This window comes from Prenolepis imparis, unplaced genomic scaffold (genome assembly GCF_030444845.1).
Source record: "Prenolepis imparis isolate NDT839.2.m4 unplaced genomic scaffold, iyPreImpa1.0 SCAF_7, whole genome shotgun sequence".
Classification (NCBI taxonomy): domain Eukaryota; kingdom Metazoa; phylum Arthropoda; class Insecta; order Hymenoptera; family Formicidae; genus Prenolepis; species Prenolepis imparis.
Window position 1 is genome coordinate 1,843,441 of NW_028141165.1, and position 25,173 is coordinate 1,868,613.

Sequence of the window (25,173 nt, forward strand, 5' to 3'; positions counted from 1 at the left end):
AACTCCATTCGTACCTTGACGTTTTAATCAAGGAACAATCGAGATTCCCCCGAAGACTGTCAAGATTAAAGTCGACGAGGGGTTCGACGCGTATTTTCGAGAGAAAATTTTAATCAAAGTCTCGCGATAATGCGAGGGTATAAATTCTGCTTACAAAATATGAAAAAATATCTTATTATGTTATTTTTTTTTTAAGAATTTTACCTACTTTTTTGCACCGCTTTGAATATCGAATCTGTGTAAGGATAACGAATTCAACGACACGAACGACGCGAAAAAAGTGGCGTGTATTCAAAATCAACCCTTTCGCCAAGCTCTCGTCTCTGACCCTTTTAAGCCTCGAGCGATTTAAATTCCGAGCCGGCAAAGCTGCGCAAAGGGCGAACTGAGGTGCGAGACTGAGATACGATTTTTATTCCGGCGTGTTATGCAGCAGATTTAATTTCGCAAACGACTATATACAATAATTTCGATATTCGACGATTATAAAAAGCGCCAATTCTATAATACATGAATTGATTTTTTTAATAGATATGGTAATTGTGAAAATTAATTAGCGCGCTTTATAATAGTTTAATCTTTCAAGAAAAAAATATTTTTATATATCGTACATTCAATCTTAAAAAAATACTTTCATAGTCAAACTAAAAGTTTAATTTTTTCTCGAACTGTAATTATGTTTCTACAAGAAACAATTATTATCATAGTCGAATGTCTCTTTCGAGCATAAATATACGTTATTGCAATATATTATAAATGTAAGATCGACACTAGTCTTTCGAGATGCTACGCGCTCGATGATGACGAGAACGAAAAAGAATTTTAACGCTCGATACTTGGCGATCTTGGCGATGAAAATAACGCTGGCGCGGCGAAATTTCTCGCAGTCTGCTCCTCAATTATTCATCATTGGAATCACGACAGGGTGGATCCAATCGAGGAGCGTCTTTGATCAAAGATACCGGGAGCTTCTCCGCTCTCAGGCGCTATCGAGCCTGAAGGATGGTGGGCTTGAACGTCGGACAGCTGTGTACATCTCGCCATGAACGGAGAAGCAATCTTCCGATCCTTCGAGGAACCTCGCCGCAAAGAGCCGCGGTTACACGTACAAACTGAATCCCCCGACCGCGACGTACTGCCATTTCGCGAGCCAAGTAAAATCATTCTTCTGTCTACGTTCACATTTGTGCATGTCGCTCTCAACCCTTCTGTCAATGCAATTTATGCAAGTAATTTTTTTTTTTTTTTCACAATGAAAAGATCATTGTGACAAACATTCTTTTTCGTTATATTTGAAAAGATTTTCGAATATAAAGGCCCTTTGTATTTTCTTTCAAGGTAGAAAAAGTTTCGATATATTTGTACACGCAAAAAAAAGATTAGCAGTAGGAGCTAATATATAGCTGTGATAGCTAAAATGTGTCCTTAAAATAAGGACAGCTAATGCTGTTTCTGTCCAAGCTAAATTTATTAGCTATATTTGCTTAGGTGCTATAGCAACAACATTTTGCTGTTAAAAACACATGACATTTAGCTGAATGCTACTTTATTCTTTGCTGCAGGACTAAATAATTTCCATTGTGGCTGCTAAGATTTTTTTAGCTGTAATTGTATAATCTTTATTATTAATGCTAAGTCATTTTTGCTGTCTTAATTATCAATTTTGCTAAAGAAGTAATATTATACTAACTCCAGGAGATCTCACAACCTGAACTGTATATATACTGTACATATATGTTTATTAAATTCTTTATTTCACAGCATTTTTCTCAAGCTATCTTACAACTTTTTATTGTCTTTATGAAAAAAATGGAAAACTCAAATAGTCGCTATTTGATATACTTTTATTCAATATCATATATATAATTATTAAATATTGAATGGAGGCATCAATATAAAGACTTAGAGTTCTCACTTTTTTTCATACCAGATGTAAAAAATTATATTGCTCCAGAAAAAACGCTACTAAATAAAGAATTTATACAGTTAAGACACAAAAACCATTCAGAGGGTTATTTCTCCTGCGATCACGTCAAAATTATACATAGCAACATAACAGAAACAATTGTAAATCGAAGGTTTGCGCGTGTAACAAAAAAATATAGCTGTGCATGCTAAATGTTTTAGCTATGAAGCATATTCCATAATGTATGTGTATGAATAAAAAATTTAGGTACAGTTGCTATATTTATAGCTGCTTGTTTTAATACAACTTACAATTTCAGCTAATAAATTTTCATGCCACAGTAAATATTTTTTAGTTATAATAGCCAGCACTTAGCTATGACACTAAGGCGGTAGCTCTTATAGCTAAGTTTGATTCAGCTATTGAAATTTAACTGCTATTGCTAAGTAATTTTTTTGCGTGTAATATTTCAAGTTATTTTGGCTATCTGGCTACCTGTTGCCTGACAAAAGGGTTAATCTGACATTAAGAAGCAAAGAGAGGGGTCCTCTGGGATCTATGTTTTTCTCGTTAGAATTTCAATTGTGTCGCTTTCTTTCTTTTTAATTTGCGACTTAATGTTGTTTCGACCTAATATTCGGATTAAATGGTACTGAATTTGTGTCCCGTTTGACATCTCGAAACACCTCAATTTCTTATACAAATGATGGCGAAAGAAACGAGTGCTTAAGCGCAATTAATACGCGATTTTAAAGCATCATTTCGCGCGGTAAAATTGAGAATATATACTAGCCAGTATTCACGGAGGTTAAAATACTCCTTGCAACTATCGAGATTCGATCGATAAATCTTCCAATTTAAGAGTTCGTTCGAAAGTTACGTTCTCCATTATCCTCGCCGGGTCCATCTACGCGACTCGCAACCGGCTTTCACGTCCCTAGTGGGGAAGAGAAAAAAGCCGAAGGACGAAGAAAAGAGATTGCGAGACATCGGTTTCAAGGGGCGAGCGAAACAAGCTTCTACAATATTCGGGAAACTTGCGAGCCGAGAAACGGCTCTTCCCTCGACTTTATTCAAATCCGTCGGCGGTCTCGCTAGAAAAGAAGTTCCGCCGTTGCGCTTTCACCATTTTTATGCCAAACTCTCTTAACGAAGAGTGGTGACCTGGCAAAGTTTTCGGGGTTTCACGTCACGCAAAAATAGCCGAAACCAATTGTTCATTTATACGTTTATTCGTTCGTTCGTTGGCGGTTTAGATATATGACGGGGCAAATTTCGCAAAATCTCGAATACGAAACGATTGACGATAGAAAATTTTTTCGCGTGGGTTTTCATTTAGCTATTTCGCAATCGATTCTTTTCTCTTGTTTTTTGACACTTGGTCACGTGTTTGTTTCAAAGAAGCAGCATTGTGCGCCAATTTAGCTATGCATGATATCGCTTAATTGGTGATTAATGATAGAGATCAAGAACAGATACCGATTTTTGGTAAATTCTCTTAATTTTATGACTGTAATTTGTTATTTTTTAACCCGGAGAGCAATCCCTACTATGCACAATTTTGCACATACTTATTTTAAGATTAATAAGTCGAGAGCCTACTTACTCTGGAGCAGGATTTCTCCAGCGTTGTGTTCCAGCTCGCGCCATCAGGCATCAATCGCCCGATCTGAAAGCAGAAAAGAAAACAACGTGTTATTTCTTCGTATTGATAATCTAAATGCAAGATAATTAAATGTATGGATAACTGAGTCTTGGCTATGCGACGTTATCATAAATAGATTGCATAATAAATTTAATTTGATGTGTAATTTGTTACATGATAAGATATCTCTGAGACAATTAATCATTCTCTATGTTGTTTAAATGCATACATATACGTACATATACATACGTAATACCTTTTTACATATTTGTTATTATTTTTATTTGATTAAAAAATTAAATTAAATTATTAACACTAAAACTTTAGTTTGAGTTAATTCTTTCAGAATTAAATTAATAAACAATATTATATATATTAAAGAACACAAATTATAAAAATAATACTACGCTAATCTGATGTTTATCAGCGCAGTCTTATAAAAAATAATATAGAATCACTTTCATTAATAGTATGGCGCAAGGACAAACATGCACAAACGTAGCAGCGATGCGAGTAATAAGCGCAATACGTAATGCTATCTCCATAATTCGTGCGCGCCGGTAGCGGTAATAATTGTAATTTACAGTTACGAGACTACCAATTCTCTCTATTATATCGCATTATGTAATTTCCCATACTTCTCTTTGCCTCGTTAGATACATATACGCGATGGAAAATCTCAAGGATATCGAACAAAATGGAAGAGTAACGAAGAGGATTAATATTTTCTCGTTATCTCATCATCTCTCTGCAATTTCGATAGAGATAAATTCGCGAAGAATATATACTCCATATATTTTATTATTTATTATTATTCTTATGTACATTAACATTATTATATATAACATTATTTTTGCTAATCAAAAGCGCTCTGCTTTTATGTATTTAAATAATTCGATCTTATATAAATATACCAATCCCAGTATTAAACAATCCCAGCAGCTGTGCATATTATTCTACGAATTATAAATTCAACCGATTAAAAATATAATTAGCAGCGAATCCGATTCATTCCGCCTCATTAATGAAAAATATAACGGCATTATTAAAGCCGATAATCACGTTGCACTGCATCGCGGCCTCTAATAATTGATGATTAATACTCGATGCTGACGGCAATTTAGTGCAATATCTCGCATCGCTTCCCTACAGCTCGCAACGAGCTTCGTACAGCATAATTATAAATATTTGTCGCAAGTTGCACCGTAGGAAAATTGGGGTGGTACAGCAACGATGTGCAACGATGTGAGGTGAAATAGGAATTAAGGGGGGATTTTGTTCCGGCGACGCAGCAGGTAGAGTGTTTACGTATGAGCTTAACGAACCACGTCGGAAATCTCCTCCGGAGAATCGTCCAGAGAAAAGACCGAAAGTTGCCCATCATACGGGCAACTTATCCCCTCGACGATTCCGCCATCGTCGACAGACGGTCGTAACTTGGCGGGAGTGTCGGCGGTTTAGTTTGCGGGAATCGCGTGCGCTTTATCGCCGTCATAAATGTCCCTTAATCTGCATCAATGTGTCCCGGCGATTTGCGGCGTGATTCGCGAAACGCGAACGCTCGAACGTCGAAACGAAAATCGTGAGGAAAAAAAAATCTCGATAATTCTTAGCGCTTTCTCGTAATCTTATCTTTATATATAGTTCAATAAACTAAAATAAGAAGCGGAAATTTATATTTTATCGTCTAGAATATGAAATGTAAATCTGTTTTCTCATTTTTCAGTAATTTTTTTTTACTATCTCTTTGAAAATGAATTCCAATGAGAAAGAGCCCGAGAAAAAAATATATCAATGCCGGAATCAACATTCTAATCTGACTATTTTAAGTATATCTCTCTGTGTCCCTCATAATCCGAGATTAGGTAAAATCTCCGTTACTGTGGGAAAGAAAAATAACAACGATCGGCAATATTTTCACTTTTCAACTGCGACAACACGACGAAAGCACACCGAGCCACATCACGACAATACTCAATAAAATATATCGCACGTATAAAAAATTAAATCGCTCCTCGTGGTCGAGCTACCCCAACCGACGGGCGCCTACCGGCTTTTCCGCGTGCTTCAGCCGAGGATGACCCCTCGGGAGTTTATATTATGTAAGCAGCGTAGTTGTAGCGTAACTTCAGCCAGCTCATGCATATCTCAGCGAGAAGTGGGTGCCACTCCAGCTCGGTCTATGCTTTTCCCCGGTCGAATCCCTTTCGACCAGGCTTCCTAGATCCTCCAGAACCAATGTCTGCCCCCTTTTAAGGGAGGTTCTGCTTTCCGACGCTAAACACGTCGTGCAAATAGTTTTTACGCTTGTTGCGGAAATTGTGTGTGTGTGTGTGTGTATTTGCGTGCGATGTAAGAACGTTTTAAGAAACGTGACACAATTAACATTTTAGTTTCAATATTAATTTTGAAAAAATGTATGTATATATTTATTGTCAATCTTAGAACGACTCGCGCGAGACGCTAATGCTAATTTGATATTGCGATTTAATTACGCCGATCTCTGTGCATTGGTTAATCTTCGAGATTGAATTTTTATTACAACGATAGTAGATAGTTTGCACGCGGATACGACTTTTGATGAATTTTAATTTCCGAATGATTGAAGGGACCGAAGGGATCCTACAAAGTATTTCGCACACGCTCTCGACGCGGAATCTGGGTCAGATTTTTACAATTTAAATAGTTTCTTTCAAATTCAAAGCACGGGAAATCATCGAGTTGATCGACCCTTTGAACTCCCGAACCGATATCTGAAATTTTCACGCCACGCTACGCTTTTCCCGCATATAATAGTCATCGTATACGATGTGTACGTAACGTATATCGGCACGCAGTAAAATTTTATATTTTGCGAATATCAGTCTTAGGTCAATATAAGTGCTCGATCATTTCTTTATATCATATTTTAATTTTTGTATAATGATTTCTATTCTCTCTCTCCTCTCTCCCTTCCTCTCTCTCTCTAGCTATATATATCTTTTTCAGATAAAATTACCTATATATTCTTCTTCGCTTTTAATGTTTGTCGAGTAAAACGAAACTTTCCTGTACACTCGAACCTTTTATCGAAATCTGCCGATATATTTTCCGGCAACTTTCAAAGTGCTCGATATTAAACGACTATATACAAAGGGTGCATTTTCGACGCTTTTGCGCACACAAATACAAAGATCCATCGAATGCGGCCATTGACATAATGCGCGGCAGCGGAATTGGCTAGTTATGAACATTTTTTGCGAACGCAAGCATAGAGCGAATCCGGCCGTGGACCCGCAGCTTCAGCAGTATTGCGGGTCTTGCTCTTCGTATAGAGGCCTGTCCTCTCGCGCTTCCCCCTTTTCCCCTTTCCCTCATAAAAGAGGTCCTCCTCTTTCGCCCGCCGCTTCTCTGCTTCCCCAACTGACGCCATCATCTCGCCCCCAACTATGCACTGTCGGCCCTTACTTTTTTCAGGCTCTCTTCCATTCAAGAGACGCGATTGCAGCCTGCATATTTTATGAAAGACCAGCCTCCGACCGTGTATCCATCTATCCATCTAACTCGCCTGTCAACCATCCATCCATGATGGATCCGTCTGTCCGTCGCCAAACTACAACCCAACTCTGCACTTTTCACGACAACGTCGGGACACAACCTTGTGGGCCATCTTGCCACGTCAATCCTCAACATGCATTTCTCCCTGCATCCCTCTCATAGAGAAATTTATTGCACTGCAATTGCACCGAACGCAAGTGTCATTGCGGATATATTTGCGGAGGGACCTATCGTTAAAATTTTCATCTTTCCTACTCCTTAAAGAAAAAAATTATTTATGGGATATTTCTAAATTTTTTATTTAGATTGCAATTTTCTAAAAGAAATTATTCAAATTATTTATGCATAAATGATTCAAACAAATAATCCCAGAGCACATGATTAAAGATATTATGCGACAGCTCGAGGACGCACAGCGTGTCATTTAAACATACATAAAGGACGATTCTTTTGTGTTGCACGGCAACAGAATTTTCAGCATTCCATTCTCGTCCTTGAAGGTTTTCTTTCCGTTACTATTAGTTGCGCTTAGTCCACAAAGAAGAACTGACTGCATCGGGGAAAAAATGGAAAACGATAAAATCGTAAATTCGGGAGAACGAAAATTCCAATAATGAAAAAAAAATGTCTTCACGTTTTCAAAAATTAGTTTATTTAATCGTTAGTTTATTAAGTTAGTTTATTTAATTATAAAAAATAGTTTATTCAAATTTATTTAATCAGACATTATTTACTTCTCGAGTTTGAATATACACAGAGGAGATGATATATTTTCCGATCTTGATTCGCGGAATTCCAATTCTCGTATCGCAAAGACTGATTCGCGCTTATATATACACGATATGCATCTCGTTTTCACCACAAGGGAAATCACCCACAAGAGAAAGTGCGGCGCGTTTGTAGAATCTGATCGATGCGGATTGGCACTCGTTTCAGGGGGTTCCGTACCGAAGTTCCAGGGGGAGATCGCAGACGAATGATCGCGATACGTAGCGTATCAATCTACACCCGCGGAAACGTGAGAATTGAAATCCGATCGAACCCTGCTCATTAAAACTACGTCCGCGCTATCGGCAATCTCTTTCGCGCGGATGTTGGCTTATTATTCTATTTCCTTTTTCCGCGGCTCCTCCTCCCCTCTTCCTCCACCCCGGCATAATGCAGAAAACATGACTGCGTTCCGCCAGATGCACTTATGTTACGCGAGAGAGTTATAACGCATTTCGGATGAGAGTCATATATTAACTTCGCCGTGATAAAATAACTTTAATCATACAGCAATTAAGCGAGCGGATGGTCTCTCCATAATGCTTTAAAAATTCTTATTAATTCAAATTTAAAATTGTCTTTTCAAAATATATATAGATACATGTACAGAGAGAGAATATTTTTGAATTTCTTATTTCTTTCTAGATTCTATTAAAAAATAATATTTTTGCTAGTAAATTCGATTAAATTAATCAGGAAGATTTGTATTGTAAATATCTGCGTATCTTTGTACTGTAAATAACTTATATTAATATATATTTAAAAATTAAATCATTAAGAATATTTTTGAATTTCTTATTTCTTTCTAGATTCTATTAAAAAATAATATTTTTGCTAGTAAATTCGATTAAATTAATCAGGAAGATTTGTAATGTAAATATCTGCGTATCTTTGTACTGTAAATAACTTATATTAATATATATTTAAAAATTAAATCATTAAAATGTAATATTTTGAAAAGATTTTTGTAATTAAAAACTTTCGATATTCTGTAAATAGGATTTCGAAAAATTTAAAATTGTTATAGCCATAGAGACTTCATGTGATTTTACTTTCATAGCTTAAAATTAAAAATGTATTAAAATATAGTATAACAAAATTAATTAGTAAAGTAATAAAAATTTGTGCTTTAAAAAAATGCATTGCATAATATTTAAAAAGATTAAAATTTAAATATAATACTTCAAGAAAATTAAAAAGAAAAAATTCTTCTAAATGTCTTCTAAATGTAAAATTTTAAGACGTCTCATAAATGCAAAATTTAAAAAAATGTTCTATACCAAGATAAAAAAAATTGTAAAAACGGATTGGAACAAATTGTGGAAAAATTTATAAAGAAAGTTCATAAGGAAAGTATAAACGAATTAAAGATGCAAAAAAATTATTGTCTACTCAGATAGTAACAAGAATTTAAAAAATTAATTTCAAAGTTGTCGACATTACTCTTTACACTTTTCAATAGATTAGATAAGTCGTGACAACCGGAAATGACCATTAAGGTTAGAAAAATTAGAAATGGAACAAAGCCATAAAGCCTGCATACGTAAATGTAAAAAAAAAAAAAAATAGTAAAAGCGATAGATAGTATTATCCGAAAGTATTTGGGATCTTCATTTGTTGCCCATATTGACCAATAAGGAAAGAGACCTTTGTTCTTTTTACCTGATTGGCTGGTCAAACCATTTGTCTTCAGGTAGAGTATATATATATCTAACGGTCTGAACCTTAGAAGCAATATTCGTTGTGCGGACGCGACAGTGATAAGGTTGCAGTGGTTGCAGTAAAGTGTTTGTGCGCCCACATTCGTGTATAAATAAATATATATAAACGAAATTAGTAATTAATATAATCAATAAATAAATTTCGTAACGAGTTCTTTTGTTCGTTGAGTTTTTTTCACAATGGCTTCAACGTCCTCAAAATCTATAATGTTTTTGCCCCCCGAAGTGATTAGTATTATTCTGGAAAAGAAGCTGCACTACAGGGATGTCGTGAATTTTCAGTCCACATGTAAAACATTCCATCAGATGGAACATACCGAAAAGGTTTGGAAGAAGATATATTATAACAGGTATTCATATTTATAAGTTTTTTATATTAAATTTTTGATATTAATTTTATTTGTTCAATTTTCGTCATTCAACAAAACACCTCCGCGAAAAAACTGATAATAGTCCAAATAAAGTTCAAGCTATTACGATGTTATCTATTAATGCTATAATATTAATATTGTAAAGGATCCTCAAGATGCAGTAAAGCTGAAATCTTAAGATTCGATTAATAGTAATGAGTCATGATAAACTATCGATCAATTCAAAGCTACTTGCTTTGACAAAAATAGCTCGCCATTGTTTATAGCTCGTGATTTACATTGTTATAATAGATTATAATTTCACTTTCTCTGCTTATTTTATTATTAAATTATGAATATGAAGAATTACTCTGTTTCTTATTATTATCCTTGATATTGGATGAGAGCTTAAGAATGTCTTTTTTTTTACATAAATTATTTCAAATTATTAAAAATGTAGATTTAAATAAAAATTTTATTGATACATTAGTTTTTTTCGTTTTAAAATAATTTCGATTTTGTGATTTAAAAAAAGTTTATTTTATAGTATAAAATATAGAAAAACATTAAGTTAGAATGCTATTCCGATTTTTTATATTTTAATTTTAAAATTTGCAATAAAAACGATTATGTAGGTATAAATATTTATCTGTATAGTAATATTCAGATAAGAGTATTTTTTGTCACATTTATTTGTCCATACCAGATTTGCTTATATAACATTCTCTTTAACCTTTATAAATAATTAATATATCTTTTGGAATTTATGATAAAATCGTATTTTCTCTTAAAACTTTTAGTTCAAACTTTATGGCTTCTAATTTTAGAGAAATTAAAAAAATATTAAATACAATCAATTTTATTTATTTGGAGATTTGCAGATTAAGCATTTTTTTTATTCTAAAATTTCCTTTCTTTTATTTTATTTTAATGGTACATGTATAGAATAAAAATATTTCTACACATTAATTTTTTATTCGCTTTCTCATTCAAACGTGATTTAAAGTAACAAAGTCTAAATGACAAAGTTAAATAGTGTGAATAACAAAATGAGAAGATTCTGATATATAAATATAAAATTTAGATAGAAAATGTATATGTGTATGAACTAATAAGAGCCAGGCGCAGAAATTAAGCGCACAACAAACTTGTCTTATTGTTAAAATCGTCTTTATTAGATATAGATAGATAGGTTTGAACGTTTCCTTCCTTCCTTCCTCCTTTAGGCCATCTTTAACAGACTGATTAACAAAAAAAAATTAATGTGTCCTGATCTTCATTCCATTAAGTTGTGGGTATGTACTTAAAGCGATTTTTTGTATAGCTTTGTATAAGTCCATGACGTACACATTTTACGCTCTTTGTTCCTCATCTCATCTTCGATCGCTTTGAGAACTTACCAAAGACATAAGGCGGAGGTGAGAATTAAGACACAATAATTATTTTGTTAATTAATTTACTTAAGGCAGTCCAAAGGAAGAACAAAGAAGAAACATTCAAATTAAATAAAGAAGATTTTAAGATAAGTTTGTCGCGCACTTAATTTCTGTGCCTGACTCTTATATACAATATATATAATATGTAGGTATATTAGCCAATTTATCTATCTAAAATTTTGTATTTAAAGTGCAAGATTATCGGAGCAGAAGCATCTTAATAACACATTGTATTATTAAATTCTTTCATTGTTCCGAATATTAATATGTAATTATAAAATTCATGTATAGAACGTATTAGAAAGTATATTATCCAAAATTTATTGCTGATATTATGGCGTTGTTCAATATATAATTCTTAACAATTTTTTATCTTAATTTTAGCTTTGCTGATAAAAAAAAATATTACGCAGAGAAACGGAAGAAAATTCCTGATTTAAATTTTAAAAAACTAATAGAGACAAGTATAAAATGTATGAAAGATCTACACTATTATGGATTTTTGATGTCCAATAATAATTTATTACCTACTAACAAAAAAAAATTGGATTCTCTTCTGTCATCCATAGCCGAAAATTCAGGGATATATTATTTAGTTTTGAGTGAAATATTTAGAAGTATCAATAAGGCAAGACTACCATGGTAAAATTCAATAAACTACATTGTTATCAGAATTATAAATTGTAATTATTGTACAGTTAATATATAAATATTTTTCAGGTTTCGCTATTTTAATTTAACAAGAATGTATAATTATGACACATTTTCCCAACAATTAAGACAATATCGATTTATGTTCAAGCTCGAAAAATTTGTAGAAATGCCACAGGAAAAGCAGGTTTTTGAACGGTTAGTTATTATCCTGGTACAATATTTTCGACCATACGTGGCTTATTCGATTGTCAACAAGTGGTTAGATGATATTGCGCAAGAAGTACTATCTCGTATTAAAGAAAAATATCCTGCGCATTCGATTATTTCGACATCTCTTGAGAACTTTTCCTTTTGGAGAAATAATAACATTGTGTACAATTACTGGAATCATACAGAAACAATGCAAATTTTTGATATCCTTGAAAAATATATATATTCTAAATCGACCCATGATAAATTACATCAATTGTGTAGAGCATTGAATTTACTACCCATGCATGCAAATTATGTAAGTTATTGTACATTATTCTAAATGAATTATGAGGCGTATAAAGTAACCAGACTAAAACTGTATGAAATCAAGCAACAATCGTAAAATTAATTTATTTTATTCTAAATATGTCTTTCGGCATCGATATAGCATTGAGTATGATCCACTACTGAATGGATTGAATTCTGGAGTCCTTTTTCACAATCGTTTTAAACACCCTTGCCGCAGTCACTCCGCTTAAATTACAGGAATGCTATTGTAATGAACTCCTTTTAATGGAATTTTCAAAACAGATTTTTTTGAAACAGATAATAATTGCAGAATACTAAGTCAGACAAAAAATGGCAGATCAAAATAGTAGTAGATGTTCCAAGCGAGCGATTTCTTGATCGTCTATTTGAATCGTATTTTTAGAGTCGTCAAATACTTCCATTAAAAAATATTCTCACAGTCACATCAACTTTCAATAATTGGCACACTTTTTTGATCTGATGTCGAAGCTATTTTCGGACACGCTCGTTTGTCATCTTGTACATCTTTGCAACCTAATCTCTAATCTCTAAATCTTTCATTCAAAATCTTATATACGCAGATACAGGCAACCATTCTGATAAACCTCTTTCAACATTTGCATCGCGTTTATCCCAAATTTTACACAAAACTCGTCTTTTTATTTTATTATGTTTTCATGGTGTTCATCAAATTTTTATTGGCTCTTTCGAGATCGACATATTTCACAACGTATACGTTCGATGATAGTAAAGTCTTTATAGTTGATAGATTTACTTGAATCTTACTTGAATATTACTTGAATATTACTTAAAAACAGTAATGCTCGTTAATAGTTGGCACTCACACAAAAAATTCAGTCTGATTACTTTATAGCGACTTATATAATTGTGATATGTTATGCGTTGCACTCGCGCGAGTATAGTTGTACTTTTTATCTATATCTTATCTAAATGTTCAATATAATTCATGCCATAGATTGCATCCTACCGTATTGTCAAGACCTGTGTACAAGGTATTTTATTTAACAGTATAGCAAGAAGACTAGGTTTATATTGCATTCTGGGAATATCATATATACCTGAAAATGTTGTCACAATCTTATGGATGCCGAAATAGTAAGTATAATTTTAACTTTAGAATCTCTCAACTCTATTTTCACATTTATAATTACACTCTTATATACACACATATATGTATGTATAAACGTATGTATTTTTTATCAATTTTTCAGTGAACTACAAAATTTAGATGATGCAGTGTGTTTCTGTTTACAAGACAGATACTTCGATTCACCTTACCCACAAATTGTTAAAACAATAAAAAACGGTCATTTTTTTGAAAAAATGAAAACTATTTATTCGGTAATTTTTTATATATAGTTTTTATTAATTTTAGAGATAGTTAAAGATAACAATCAATTATAAATCTTGTAAAATATTTTAAGTCCATCAGTCAATGTATATATTTTATGAGCAATGAGTATAAATAAAACTTTTTTTTTTAATTTTCTTGTCTGTAATCGAAATTTTGTTAACATGTCTGTTTTTTAGGGAAAATATTATTTAACAGAGGCAATGAAATGTATATATAAAGGCTCGATACATTGTGGTTTCAATAATATATGGATATTTAAGATTCTTATAGACATAATAATGAATAACTACTCCCCTACAAAAGGAATAAGGGTAAGTTATCACACATCGTATAACTTACATTAAATTCATGTAATAATATATAAAGAGATTGTACAAACTATTTTAATTAGTTATACCTCTTACAATTAGTCATTGCAATAGTGTTTTTAGAAATCGTTCAACAATCTATTGATTAAATTCTGTTATAATATTTTCTACACGCACAGGTAAACTCTGACATTACAAGTATTAACAAGTTACAATTCACCAAAAAAAGATCTCACGAAATCAAATTTACTATTGGAATGATCATAAAGCATTCATTCAAAACAAAAGAAAACATATACATTGATCACATTGGCGTGATAATTGGGTGGCATTATAGTTGTAAGTGTTTAAATACAGAAAGCTTTAGGGAAGCTAGACAAATATTTCCACATCTAATCGACTGCGTTTCACATCAACATTTTTGTTATTGTGGAAACCGGTGTCCACATTACAGAATTCTCACAAATAATAATATTATATGTTCTGTGCCACAAGGTATAATTATTAGTAGCATTTTTATGAACTACATATCTTTTATTCTCTTTCATCTGTACAATGTAAAGTACTTCTTTTCTTTTTTAGACGAGATAAGGTCGTCTCTACCAATGTGGATCAACAATGATGAGATAGGACTATATTTCTCTACATTTAAAGAGACTTATTATGAACCTAATGAAGTCCTAAAAAAAGAATATCCAGACGATATGGCTGCACTTCGCAAATACTACCAGCAATAGAATAGCTTCTAAAATATATTCATGTATGCACTTGGTAAAAAAAAAGCGGTACACATGAAAAGTTGTTAAAAATTATGAAAGTTCAAGAATTTATGAGCATGTTAAAATTATAAATATTTGTATACGCGTGTAATTAAATTTTCGAAATCCATTTATATTCATCTGAACAACTCTGACATCGATTTGACTTGAATTTTATTTAATTGTTTTTGTATTTTATTTTATTGTTTTTGTATTACTCAGTATTACGCAATTTTTACAAGGAATTTTTATTCAGTCAGTAATAAAAATGCAGTCAAAAATAGTCGGTAATGTCTCACTATCCTTTCCCCAATTATTTCTGAACCTACTTGATGAGTCACGAAAATTTATCCATTACTCTATTTAATAGTCTCATCCGTGTTAAAAATATTCGCCTACTTGTACTATTTCGTATTTGATTTCAGTTTTCAAAGCAGGTAAAACTATTACAATGAAAAATGTTTATATATATATACGTATATATTCTGATACGCGTTAAATAAAGTTGAATGATTTTAGTCTACATAAATTTATTTATTATTCGCGATGCTTCAACCGCAGAAATCGCGCAACGCTTTTTTTTCCTTGCCTAACCACGCTCAAGAATTCATTTGCCCAGCGATTCGTGTGCTCACCCTTTTCCGGAATTTTTCCGCGTCTCCTTCCTTTCTCCGGTACTCGTCGTAATTTCCGGCTAACTGAATTCGCGCGTATTTATTTATGCTGTCTGCAGCTTAACGACCTGTAAGTACTGGCGTCTAACTTCTGCGAATAAAGGGGAAAGTCCGTCTTGCGGTTAGGAAGAAAAACGAATAGGTAAATAAAGAAACGAAGAATGGCGATCGTCAATAAGTTAAGGAAAAAAAGACGAGAGAAAGAAAGAAAAATAGAAAGAGGAAAAGTCGAAAGACAAGAAAAAATGAGTCATAAATTATAAAATTAATAAAAAAAATTACAAAAGAAAAGACAAATATAGTTTATCAAATCAGAGAAAAGCTAAAATAAAAAATCAAAGAAAAGTTCATATTAGTCCTGCAAGTATATATGTATATATGTATGGTTTTATTTCGTAAAATAAAAGTATTGGAAGGGAATTAATATAAAGCTTCAAATTTTCTAAAGATTAATCAAGCTCTTTTATACACAATATGTATTAATTCTGTGCTCGACTATGTCGCGCACAGGACTTAAACTAGTACGTACAACGTAAGTTCAACAGATAGATGAACAATATTCCAAACACTAGAGATCATAGCGCGCGAATTTATTTCGGAAAGAATTACGCATATAAAACGCCGAGATCATTGCAAGATCAAAAAGAATCTTTTACGCACGCGAAACGTCGAGGAGTACAAAACGACAAAGGCGTGACGTTCGGAGGGAATAAGCAAGGTAGAGAGATCGTCACGCGAGAGTCAGGGAGTTTTCGGGAGACTGAAGCATAAAGGGCTGGAGACTACGCGAAGCTGGGAAAACTCGAAACAACGATAACGAACGTAAGAGGCGGCACAACACGAGCTCTAAACGAAACAGAAAGAGAGAGAGAGAAAAGCAATTCATGATGTGAATCGTCAGATAAGAGAGAAAGAGAGCACTCGGTGAAACAGAGGGACAAGGGGGCAAGTCTGCGCGCAAAAGGGTGACACGAAGCGACACGCGGGGCTCCAAGAGGGGGTGGATAACGAGGGAGGAAGATCACGAAGAGGCGGCAGAGAGGACGACAGGATAAAGAACACGGCGAAGGGGTATGGTATGGTAAATAAAGTAGCCGGATACGGGTATATACCGAGATATATAAATACCGAGAGGATGTAGAGCCGATGGAGAAACGGGCGTGCTCTCTGTACGCAGACGCGAAATTAACGGAGTACTCCGTCTCCCGCGGGAGTAATGAGCGGGGGCATGAATGAGCGGAAAGTACGACACCGAGAGACACGCCGGTGTTACTGCATGCACGTTAATGGTACCGCTGCGCTAAACTTCGTGTACTGCTCCGATGCTACCTCGTCTAGTTCGGTTCCCTCTGTACGCATGCGAGTTGCTGATATTTTCCAGCTGCGCACACGTCGAACGAGCGGGGTATCCGGTGGATAACGCGCGAGATATACTTCTAGATTCCTCAACTTTTGAAAATTCTAATTCTAAATAATGAAAAAGGTTTTGACGTTTACGCATGCTTCGGAATTACGGAAATTAATTTTTCTGCAAAAATTTTAAATAATAAAAATTTCTACCGTTCAAACTTCACACCTGTCTTAAACCTGTATAAATTCTGAAATAAAATTTAAAAAATTCAAAGAAGCGGATGCAGAAATAATAGCAAAACCATTTCTATTTATGTTTGTTTTAATTAACATATTCAAATTTTATTTTCTTTTTCATATGATTACATTTGATCAATGTTGAATAACCTTTTTTTGAATCTTAATTATAGTGTGAATGAAGAATTAATTCTTTTGGTAGCTTTTCTTAAAATTACAATTTAAACCGAATGATCAAAAATCCTATTTTATTTATTTCTAAATAGATTTAAAAAATTACAATAAAGAAAAAAAATGCACAAAAAACGAGAAAGGAAAATTTTGTAACAATGTTCATGCTATTTTTATACGTTAACATATAACATAGCTCTAAATATATAACACAGCTTAAAATGTCCAGAAAATTAATTAAATTACGTTTGTTTTAAATTTAAAAAAATAATGTTTTAGTCAATTCTCAAGTGTATTCGCCACCTTAACCAATAATTAATCTTCGATCAATATTTGTCAATATTAATCGATATCTTTTTCCCGGAGAACGTTGAGTCGAATTGCATCACAATATATCTACCTGGGTAATGTGGACGAGAGATTTGCAAGTGTCCGTTATGTGGACAGTTCTCCATGCGCGTGTATTATTATATGTGTGCGGCAAAACGCGGCGAGGAGATGCCCGTACACGGTGCGACGTCTCGACTCGCAGAACTTATATGCAGGTACATTGCACACACACACACACACACGGCCGTGTAATTATCCGATCCCGATGCGCATAACCTTCTGCACCCCGGTGGTATACTCGTGTACCGGTTCGCTTACCTTTCGTTCGCCTTCTCGCACGGAATTACTTTCATCGCGTCTCCGTCCGGTTAATTAATTTGCCGTACGAGTAATTAGTCGAGAGCGAGAAGTAATAAATTAAACACACCGTTTAATCAACTGGAATACTTTTGGCGAAAGAGAGAGAGAGAGAGAGAGAGAGAGAGAGAGAGAGAGGTAATTCGGCCGTGAAATATACATCGTGTTTCTCGGCAAGACCTTTAACGAAGATTTATTTGCCGATCGTTATTTGCGCGTTCAAACTAAATATTAATTCTACAGTAGTATCGTGATAATAAAGATACAAATTTTATAACTTTTATTGATTTCTCTTTCAAAAAAGCAACTTTACTTTCATTTAATTTTTTCAAATGATTCTTAAACGTCCCGTTTAAATATATCTCTACGCTATATACACACATAAATTCATCAAAGAGTTTCATCCACGACCGAATATAGTCCTATCAAATACGAAATATTTCCCGTGTGTACCCGCGGTTTTTAATTACGTAGCAATTTTATACATCTGCAAAATTCATCAAAGAGCCGGTCGCTCTTTGATAAATCGCGTAATTTTCAGCGGGCGAGGTGCGGCGCGTAAGAGCAAACGTAATCAGCTGATCGCGGTTCCCGACGATGGGGTCCGAAAATCGCGGAAAAAAAAGGCAAGAGGGGCGCGTCGACGGAAATGTAAATGATCGCGGTCGGACATGTGGGAATGCAAATATATAAACAGATGGAACGGGGAAGGAGCGGGGAGAAATCGCGAGGACGATCACCTCTGTGTGACCTGGGTAACAGGCTCGGCCAGGACAAAGCCGTGGAGGGAGGGGAGGACAGGGGGGATGAATGTGACCCACTGACCGCTGGCTGACGGGAGAACGTGCGAAAAAAGCGATAACGACGTTTCCCCCCATTTTCAGAGTCCGTTTCTCGTTTGCGCGCGCTTTAATCCATTTTATTTAGTTAAAAAAGAGTTCCAATTGAAAGCCGCGAGTGCGCAGCGAGCTACTGTGTGTTTGCCCTTCCGATTTTGTTTAACTAAAGAAAACACGGCGCGTGCTGCATCGCGAGATATTGCATCAAGACGCGGATCGAATATAAAATTTTTACGACGATGCTTGTTGCGAACAAAATCGGTAAAAAATGAAAAAATTAAATAATCAACGATATTAAATGTATATCGCCTTTTTCTTCGATGAGAAATAGAGAAATCTTTTGCTACTGCATAATAACATTTTTCGTATTGAATGAACTAATAGCCTTGCCGTATTTGAGATAAATTGTTACAATAATTTATAAAAGTTTGTATAAAAATGTGAAGGAATAAAATGCAGTGAATATAAGAAATAATTAATTGTGCCAAATCTCCTATCAAAAGCGGGAAGTCTGGAAAAGATAATCAGTGATGGGCACAGATGCAGCATTGCATTTTGTTAATTTTATGGTAATTTATTCGCGCGGATCGCGCGTACATATTGATTGATAAAATCGAGGCTCTAATTGCGAGGGGAATACACATTCATTTATCCGCTTTTGTCAATTTGGCATATAATTTAGCAGGTAGCTAAGTCCGTAATTAATTTACAATGACGCAAAACGGCAACAATGAAATATTACCGATGGCTGAGTTATTTTTTGCGTCATCTTTTTTTTCGTTCTTTCTTTCTTTTGTTTTTTTAAAGACCGAATAATATTTATTCTTCACGCATGAGGTGTGAAAACGATTCGAACGGAAGGTCTCGAGTTTCCAGCGCGAATAACTGATTACTCTCGGCCAGAAGATGAGGTAACACCCGCGAATATACCGCAAATTTAAAATTTACTTCGCGACTGCGTCCGCCGTAAATAAACCAGGAGCGGTTTCGAGAATTTAATAACCGCCACGAGATACGAAAAGTCTCTTCTCCCTCTGTACCCTCTCTTCGCCAATTTCGGATGCAATATTAAACGTTTCCCCGCAAGTCACCTCGCAATTGTGTACGCATAGGATACGGCGTCCATTATAAATATGTATCCGCGCGTGCTGAGCGAGATTAATCGAGCAAATTGATTTACCTTCTCTCTGAAATTCCCTTAAACCGGTGCGCCGAATTAAAAGAGCAAAATGACGCATCACTGCGGGAGTGTTATTTACTGAAGGACACATTATGTAACAATTGACGCCAGAGATAATAAAATGAAATTTTAACTGGTATAAACTTTATATTTTTTTATCATACAATTTGCTTTCTACGAAACTATAGAAAATTTAATTATCGCGATAATTTTACAGAAGCGCACTCGAGAGAAGCTCGCTTAAATGAGATTCTGGCATCCATGTGTTGCAACATCATCAATCGATCAATGTAATGTGTATTGTGTTCGTATCTAATCAAACACATGTACCGTGGAAACGATCACCGACAGCTTTCAGAAAAAAGTTGTAGGACGAATAAAAGTCGGCAGAAAAAAGACCATTCACATTTGTGACGATTACCCCCTGTTATCGGCAGCATGAACACTACTGACGCTCAGTGTAACCGTATCAAGCGCGCCCCAAACGTCATTTCGACGGATGAGAGAGGGTAGATTCTATCTTATAATTTATATGATATACGCGCGCGCACACAAATACATACATGCACGTCGGGTATATATTTCATAGAGTGTTTCTCGGCTCCCCGGATAATAAAACAAATGAGTAACCGGCGAGAGAGAAAAGAAGCAAAGCGAAGGAAGCTGGGCGCCAAGATGAGAAAAACCCGACAAGAGTCTGCTCCACAACGAGAAATATGAAATTGCCAGGGTGAATTGCACGATCGTTATTACTTTGAACTGCGTTTTTAATCGATTGAAGCGACCGCGATCGATGTTTATTTTTAATAACATCCAATTTTTCGGATATATCTAAATCAAGAAAATATATTTAAAAATATGAGAAAAGAAAAAAAATATTAAAAAGCGATGACTGACAATCTCAGCTGGTACATATTATCCTTTCCCTTTGAAATTTTTAAACTAACTACATTGTAACCGCAGAGATTACATCGCCATAATACCACGCTTACATTAATACCACATGCAATTTTTAGTCGAGTAATAAAAATCCGCTATCTATTTTCTTAATTAGGTATCTCTTTGATGTAACGCGGCTATGAAAGGCGGCGGTCTGATGTCCCGGAATAAAAATTTCCCTTTGATCCGAGAGACGCGGACATACATACAGTTCCCTCTCCGATGATCCTTATTACATCAACCTGCTTCAGCCGCGCGCGAAATCGAATCGGAGCGGTTTGATAATTCCGAGTTTCATCGTGCGCGCATACAAAAAGTCCCGCCGATCGAACAAAAGGGTTGAGGTCTCATCAGCGGGTTCGTTGAACCACGGTGGCTATTCGCGAAAGCCGTCGTCGCGTCGGAGAGTCATCGTGCGACGGCATAAGGAAAGCGAATGGTCGAGAAAATTGAAAGTCTGCGGGGGAGGAAGGGAGAAGAGTCTGGGGAAGAGACGAAGATATTCGGCGAACCCCGGATCCGGGGATCGCCGTTATTAACGAGCGAGCGCTCCAACAGCCGTTAGAATATTGAGGCAGTTTCATCGCAAGATGAAGCGACGCAGAAGCGACCGAGCAATCGCCGACTGATTGGTCCGCGTCGCTGTAAAACGAAAAAAAAAAAAAATAATAAAAAAATAAAAAGTAGCCGTCGAAGTCGTAAATTACCGCCAGCGATTCCCTGATTCGATTGAGAACGTGGAATATCCCGAAGCCTCCCTCGAACGTGACCAGAAGGTTGCCTCGGTTGGTACTTGAAGAGAAAGAGAGAGAGAACGCGTTCGCGAAACTAATGATCGCAACTTGGCCATTTATCGAATTAGTCGCAGAGAACTGGAAAGTACCGTTGGTCTTTGGCTTTCTCGAGAAAAAAAAAAAAAAAACAAATTGTTCTCATCCCATCTATGTGATTTTTTACGATACCTTGTGTACACGCGCGATCAAAACGATCTCTTAGATTAGAGAGCATCAACATGCTAATGCTACTTTGTGCGAGATAATCGTATGCAAATAAATAATATATCAGTTTTTTGGTTTTTAGTCTTATAATTCTGGAACATTATAGAACAAACATAGAACAAACATAGAACAATCTGGAACAACTAAAAAAACATTTAAAATTAAAAAATGGGGGGCTAACTTCATACACATAATATATCACGCATTGTACGTGTGCATTCAGTAGAGGTCTGAAAATTCAGTCTTCCGTAATTTCACAAAATTATATGAATCTAAAGAAGCACATCTTTTGAAGAAACATACATTGCAAATGAAATATAGACGAGAATACATTTGCATCGAGAAATTTGTGCTATTCGGGGATAACGTTATGAAAGAGAGAGAAAAAAATAAATATTAATAGACCCGAGCAAATTTAAGCAAACTGCTGAGTCTTTCTAAGAAAGTCTTATCCGATATGAAGTCAATCTTTAAAGGAATAGCCATCTTCTTAGCCTTTCAAGCGCCATCATCAAAGTTTCATGAGTAAAACGCAAGACAACGTAAAGGCATCGGCCGGTTTAATAAAATACGAAACTATCGATTACCAACTCTGCTTTTGCCTACAAAACGCAAACTTTCAGCGTATCGCAGCACACACTTAATCCAACGATTTCATCTATAAAAATGGAATGAAAAGTAGCTCTTAATTAATCATACTTCAAAGTAATCCACCACTGATCATGGAAGCAGCAATTAATACCGCTTTATTAAATATTTGCTTTGCACAGATTTTAGTTTTTCAATTTTATCCCCTCAAATTAAAATGCGATAATCGATTTGCGAAGTAATTATAAAATTATAAAATAATTTATTTCGGGTGAAGAATACAAAAAAGCCAAAATGGAGAGTTGAATTCATCTACTCTCGCAAATATTATACAAATAAAAAAAAAAAAATTAATTTTATTTCAATATTTTCTTCTCCTCTTCTATAATTACACATCGTTGCGGCGTGATCGATTGGCGATGAGAAGTGAATTATTAACCGCAAAAATACTCCGCGCGAATAATGTATTACAGGATTAAATAATATCGGCGGCGGCAGGTGCGAGGAGCTTTTCTAGATCCAGCTTAGCACTTCGGAAATGATAGTCTTAAGCAGATTCCCGATGGGAAATAAATTCTCCCGCGACTCCTCCCATCGGTCCCGTTCTCTCGTATACCATAGAGTCCCATAATTCTATATTCCTGTAACGGCGAATTTCGCTCGTAACAACTCGTGCGTATTATCGATCAGCTGACGGAGGAAACTTTCGTCAGCTTTCGTGTGTTACGTACAGATAACAAAAGATATTTCAAGTCGGTGTTTTATAGGAATGAACGTGTATTTGCATTTAAATTCGACTCCTCACTCTATACGCAATTCCAGTATATTAATTATGATTATACTATACATTAAGTCATTAATTATTATCACTTAAACGTGTTCGACGCGCAGCTGGGTGTATCAATTAAAATTACTGCATATTAAATTGTTAATTATAAACATGAATAAGCGGAGAGATGTTCGAGTGTATAAACGATTATTCCAAATAATTTTTCTAAATTTTTCCTCTATATTTTTTTGCGGACTCCTCCTCCCCCTCCTCCCTCTCGCGTCTTAAAAACATAATATAACAATATATTGGAATTAAGCGGGCTAATTAAGAATCGAAATAATAATATATTGGAATTAAGCGGGCTAATTAAGAATTGTGCACAATTATTTGTCATAGCGAAAAAATTAAAAATTTCGCTATCTGACGCATAAACATCCGCGATCGGCTCTTAATTAGCCCGCTTAATTCCAATATATTATTATTTCGAGCCTTTAAAAACTTAATAATATAACAAGTTTGCGTGTCTGGGATAGCAGACTCGTCTTCGTCTCTGCTATCGAGGCTTTATTCGCGCGTATGCGCGGTACAAGTCTCGAGAGGGATGGCGAAATAAGATAAAAATCCCCCGTGGGCCGAAATCCCCGGATTTTTTCAAAGCTATCTATTTGCCGCGCTACGGCAAATAGCCGGGCTATGCTAACGCGAAAGCGGGTTAACGACTTCTAAGAAACCGTAAAAAGAATCCGCGGGTCTTCCCTTGTTGCGTAAATATGCAACGGAATAAATAAATAAAAGTAATCGCGGAATATAGAGTTTAAAGCACCAGACGCCTCAGTCAGCGGTTATCTTCCGGATTTGCATCCGGAAGACTTACGCCGTTTATGCGTTGTTACCTTTATGTTTAATTAATACGAGAGAGAAAGAGAGAGAGAGAGAGAGAGAGAGAGATAATCTGACGAGAGGAAACGACTGTAGCGGAATAATAATTATCGCAAAGTTGTCACTTCACGCGCGTTCTCTCGCAAACTTGTCTCGACGGCTGTTGTAGACAGTTTCGCAATTTGCGCGACGTCATTATTGTGCGGTTTTAATCGTGACATCGATACGCACGAACGTTACTCCCGATATGGACGTGCGTTACACTTCTCTGTATTAAATTTCGCATTTTCTCTCTATCGACAATTTCCTCCTCCTTCCCGCATCTGTATCTAAAAAACGAACATTCCTGATTGCGTTTTGCGGAGTCGCGGCATTATTACATTTTTTGTTTATTTTACCTGTACCGTTAAACGGAGGAAATAAGATTCCTCTTCATTCTTATTCTCATCATCGTGAGCGAAGCCTCTAGCTTCTTATTTTCACGGAATTATAAATTTGACAATTCGTTCGTATGTCAAATTATATACTTATTTCAATTCATTAATTTTTGCATCTTTATTTTATTATACATATACCTATATATTGAGACCTGAATAAATTTTCTCTCGAGAAAAGTGTCATAAACGTGTCAAGAATACGGAATTGTAAAAAATTTGACAATTCATTATTCATATGTCAAATTATTATACTTTATTCCAATTCATTAATTTTTGCGTCGTTATTTTATTACATATATATATTTTGAGACCTGAATAAATTTTTTCTCGAAGAAAGTTCGTGTCACAAACGTGTCAAGAATAAATCGGAGCATCCGCCGCAGAGTCAATCAGAGGAGAATCTCGGTCACATTAATCGCCTGGTTAAACTCTATCGATCAAAGTCACCCTTATTATCGCGATA

General features: G+C 35.0%; 2 protein-coding genes across 5 annotated transcripts in view; one reads left to right on the forward strand and one right to left on the reverse strand.

The window, feature by feature from the left end:
• Positions 1-25,173, reverse strand: part of LOC145938765 (uncharacterized) — a 197,174-nt gene that overhangs the window by 97,309 nt on the left and 74,692 nt on the right. For all 4 annotated transcript variants that reach the window (XR_014425726.1, XM_083042515.1, XM_083042516.1 and 1 more), the window contains one exon: positions 3,513-3,575. Coding sequence is in view for 3 of the 4 variants with exons in the window: in XM_083042515.1 (XP_082898641.1) it covers positions 3,513-3,556 (44 nt within the window). In the remaining variant the exon portion in view is untranslated. The remainder of the gene's footprint in view (positions 1-3,512; positions 3,576-25,173) is intronic.
• LOC145939062 (F-box only protein 21-like) lies at positions 13,857-15,109 on the forward strand. Its single transcript, XM_083043117.1, has 4 exons — positions 13,857-13,880; positions 14,070-14,204; positions 14,381-14,696; positions 14,784-15,109. The coding sequence occupies exons 1-4, from the start codon at positions 13,863-13,865 to the stop codon at positions 14,936-14,938; spliced, it is 624 nt and encodes a 207-aa protein (XP_082899243.1). The 5' UTR covers positions 13,857-13,862; the 3' UTR covers positions 14,939-15,109.

Coding starts and splice junctions, on each gene's coding strand:
- LOC145939062 (XM_083043117.1), top strand. Junction 14,205..14,380: donor CCCCTACAAAAGGAATAAGG/GTAAGTTATCAC, acceptor CTACACGCACAG/GTAAACTCTGACATTACAAG. Junction 14,697..14,783: donor TATATGTTCTGTGCCACAAG/GTATAATTATTA, acceptor TTTCTTTTTTAG/ACGAGATAAGGTCGTCTCTA.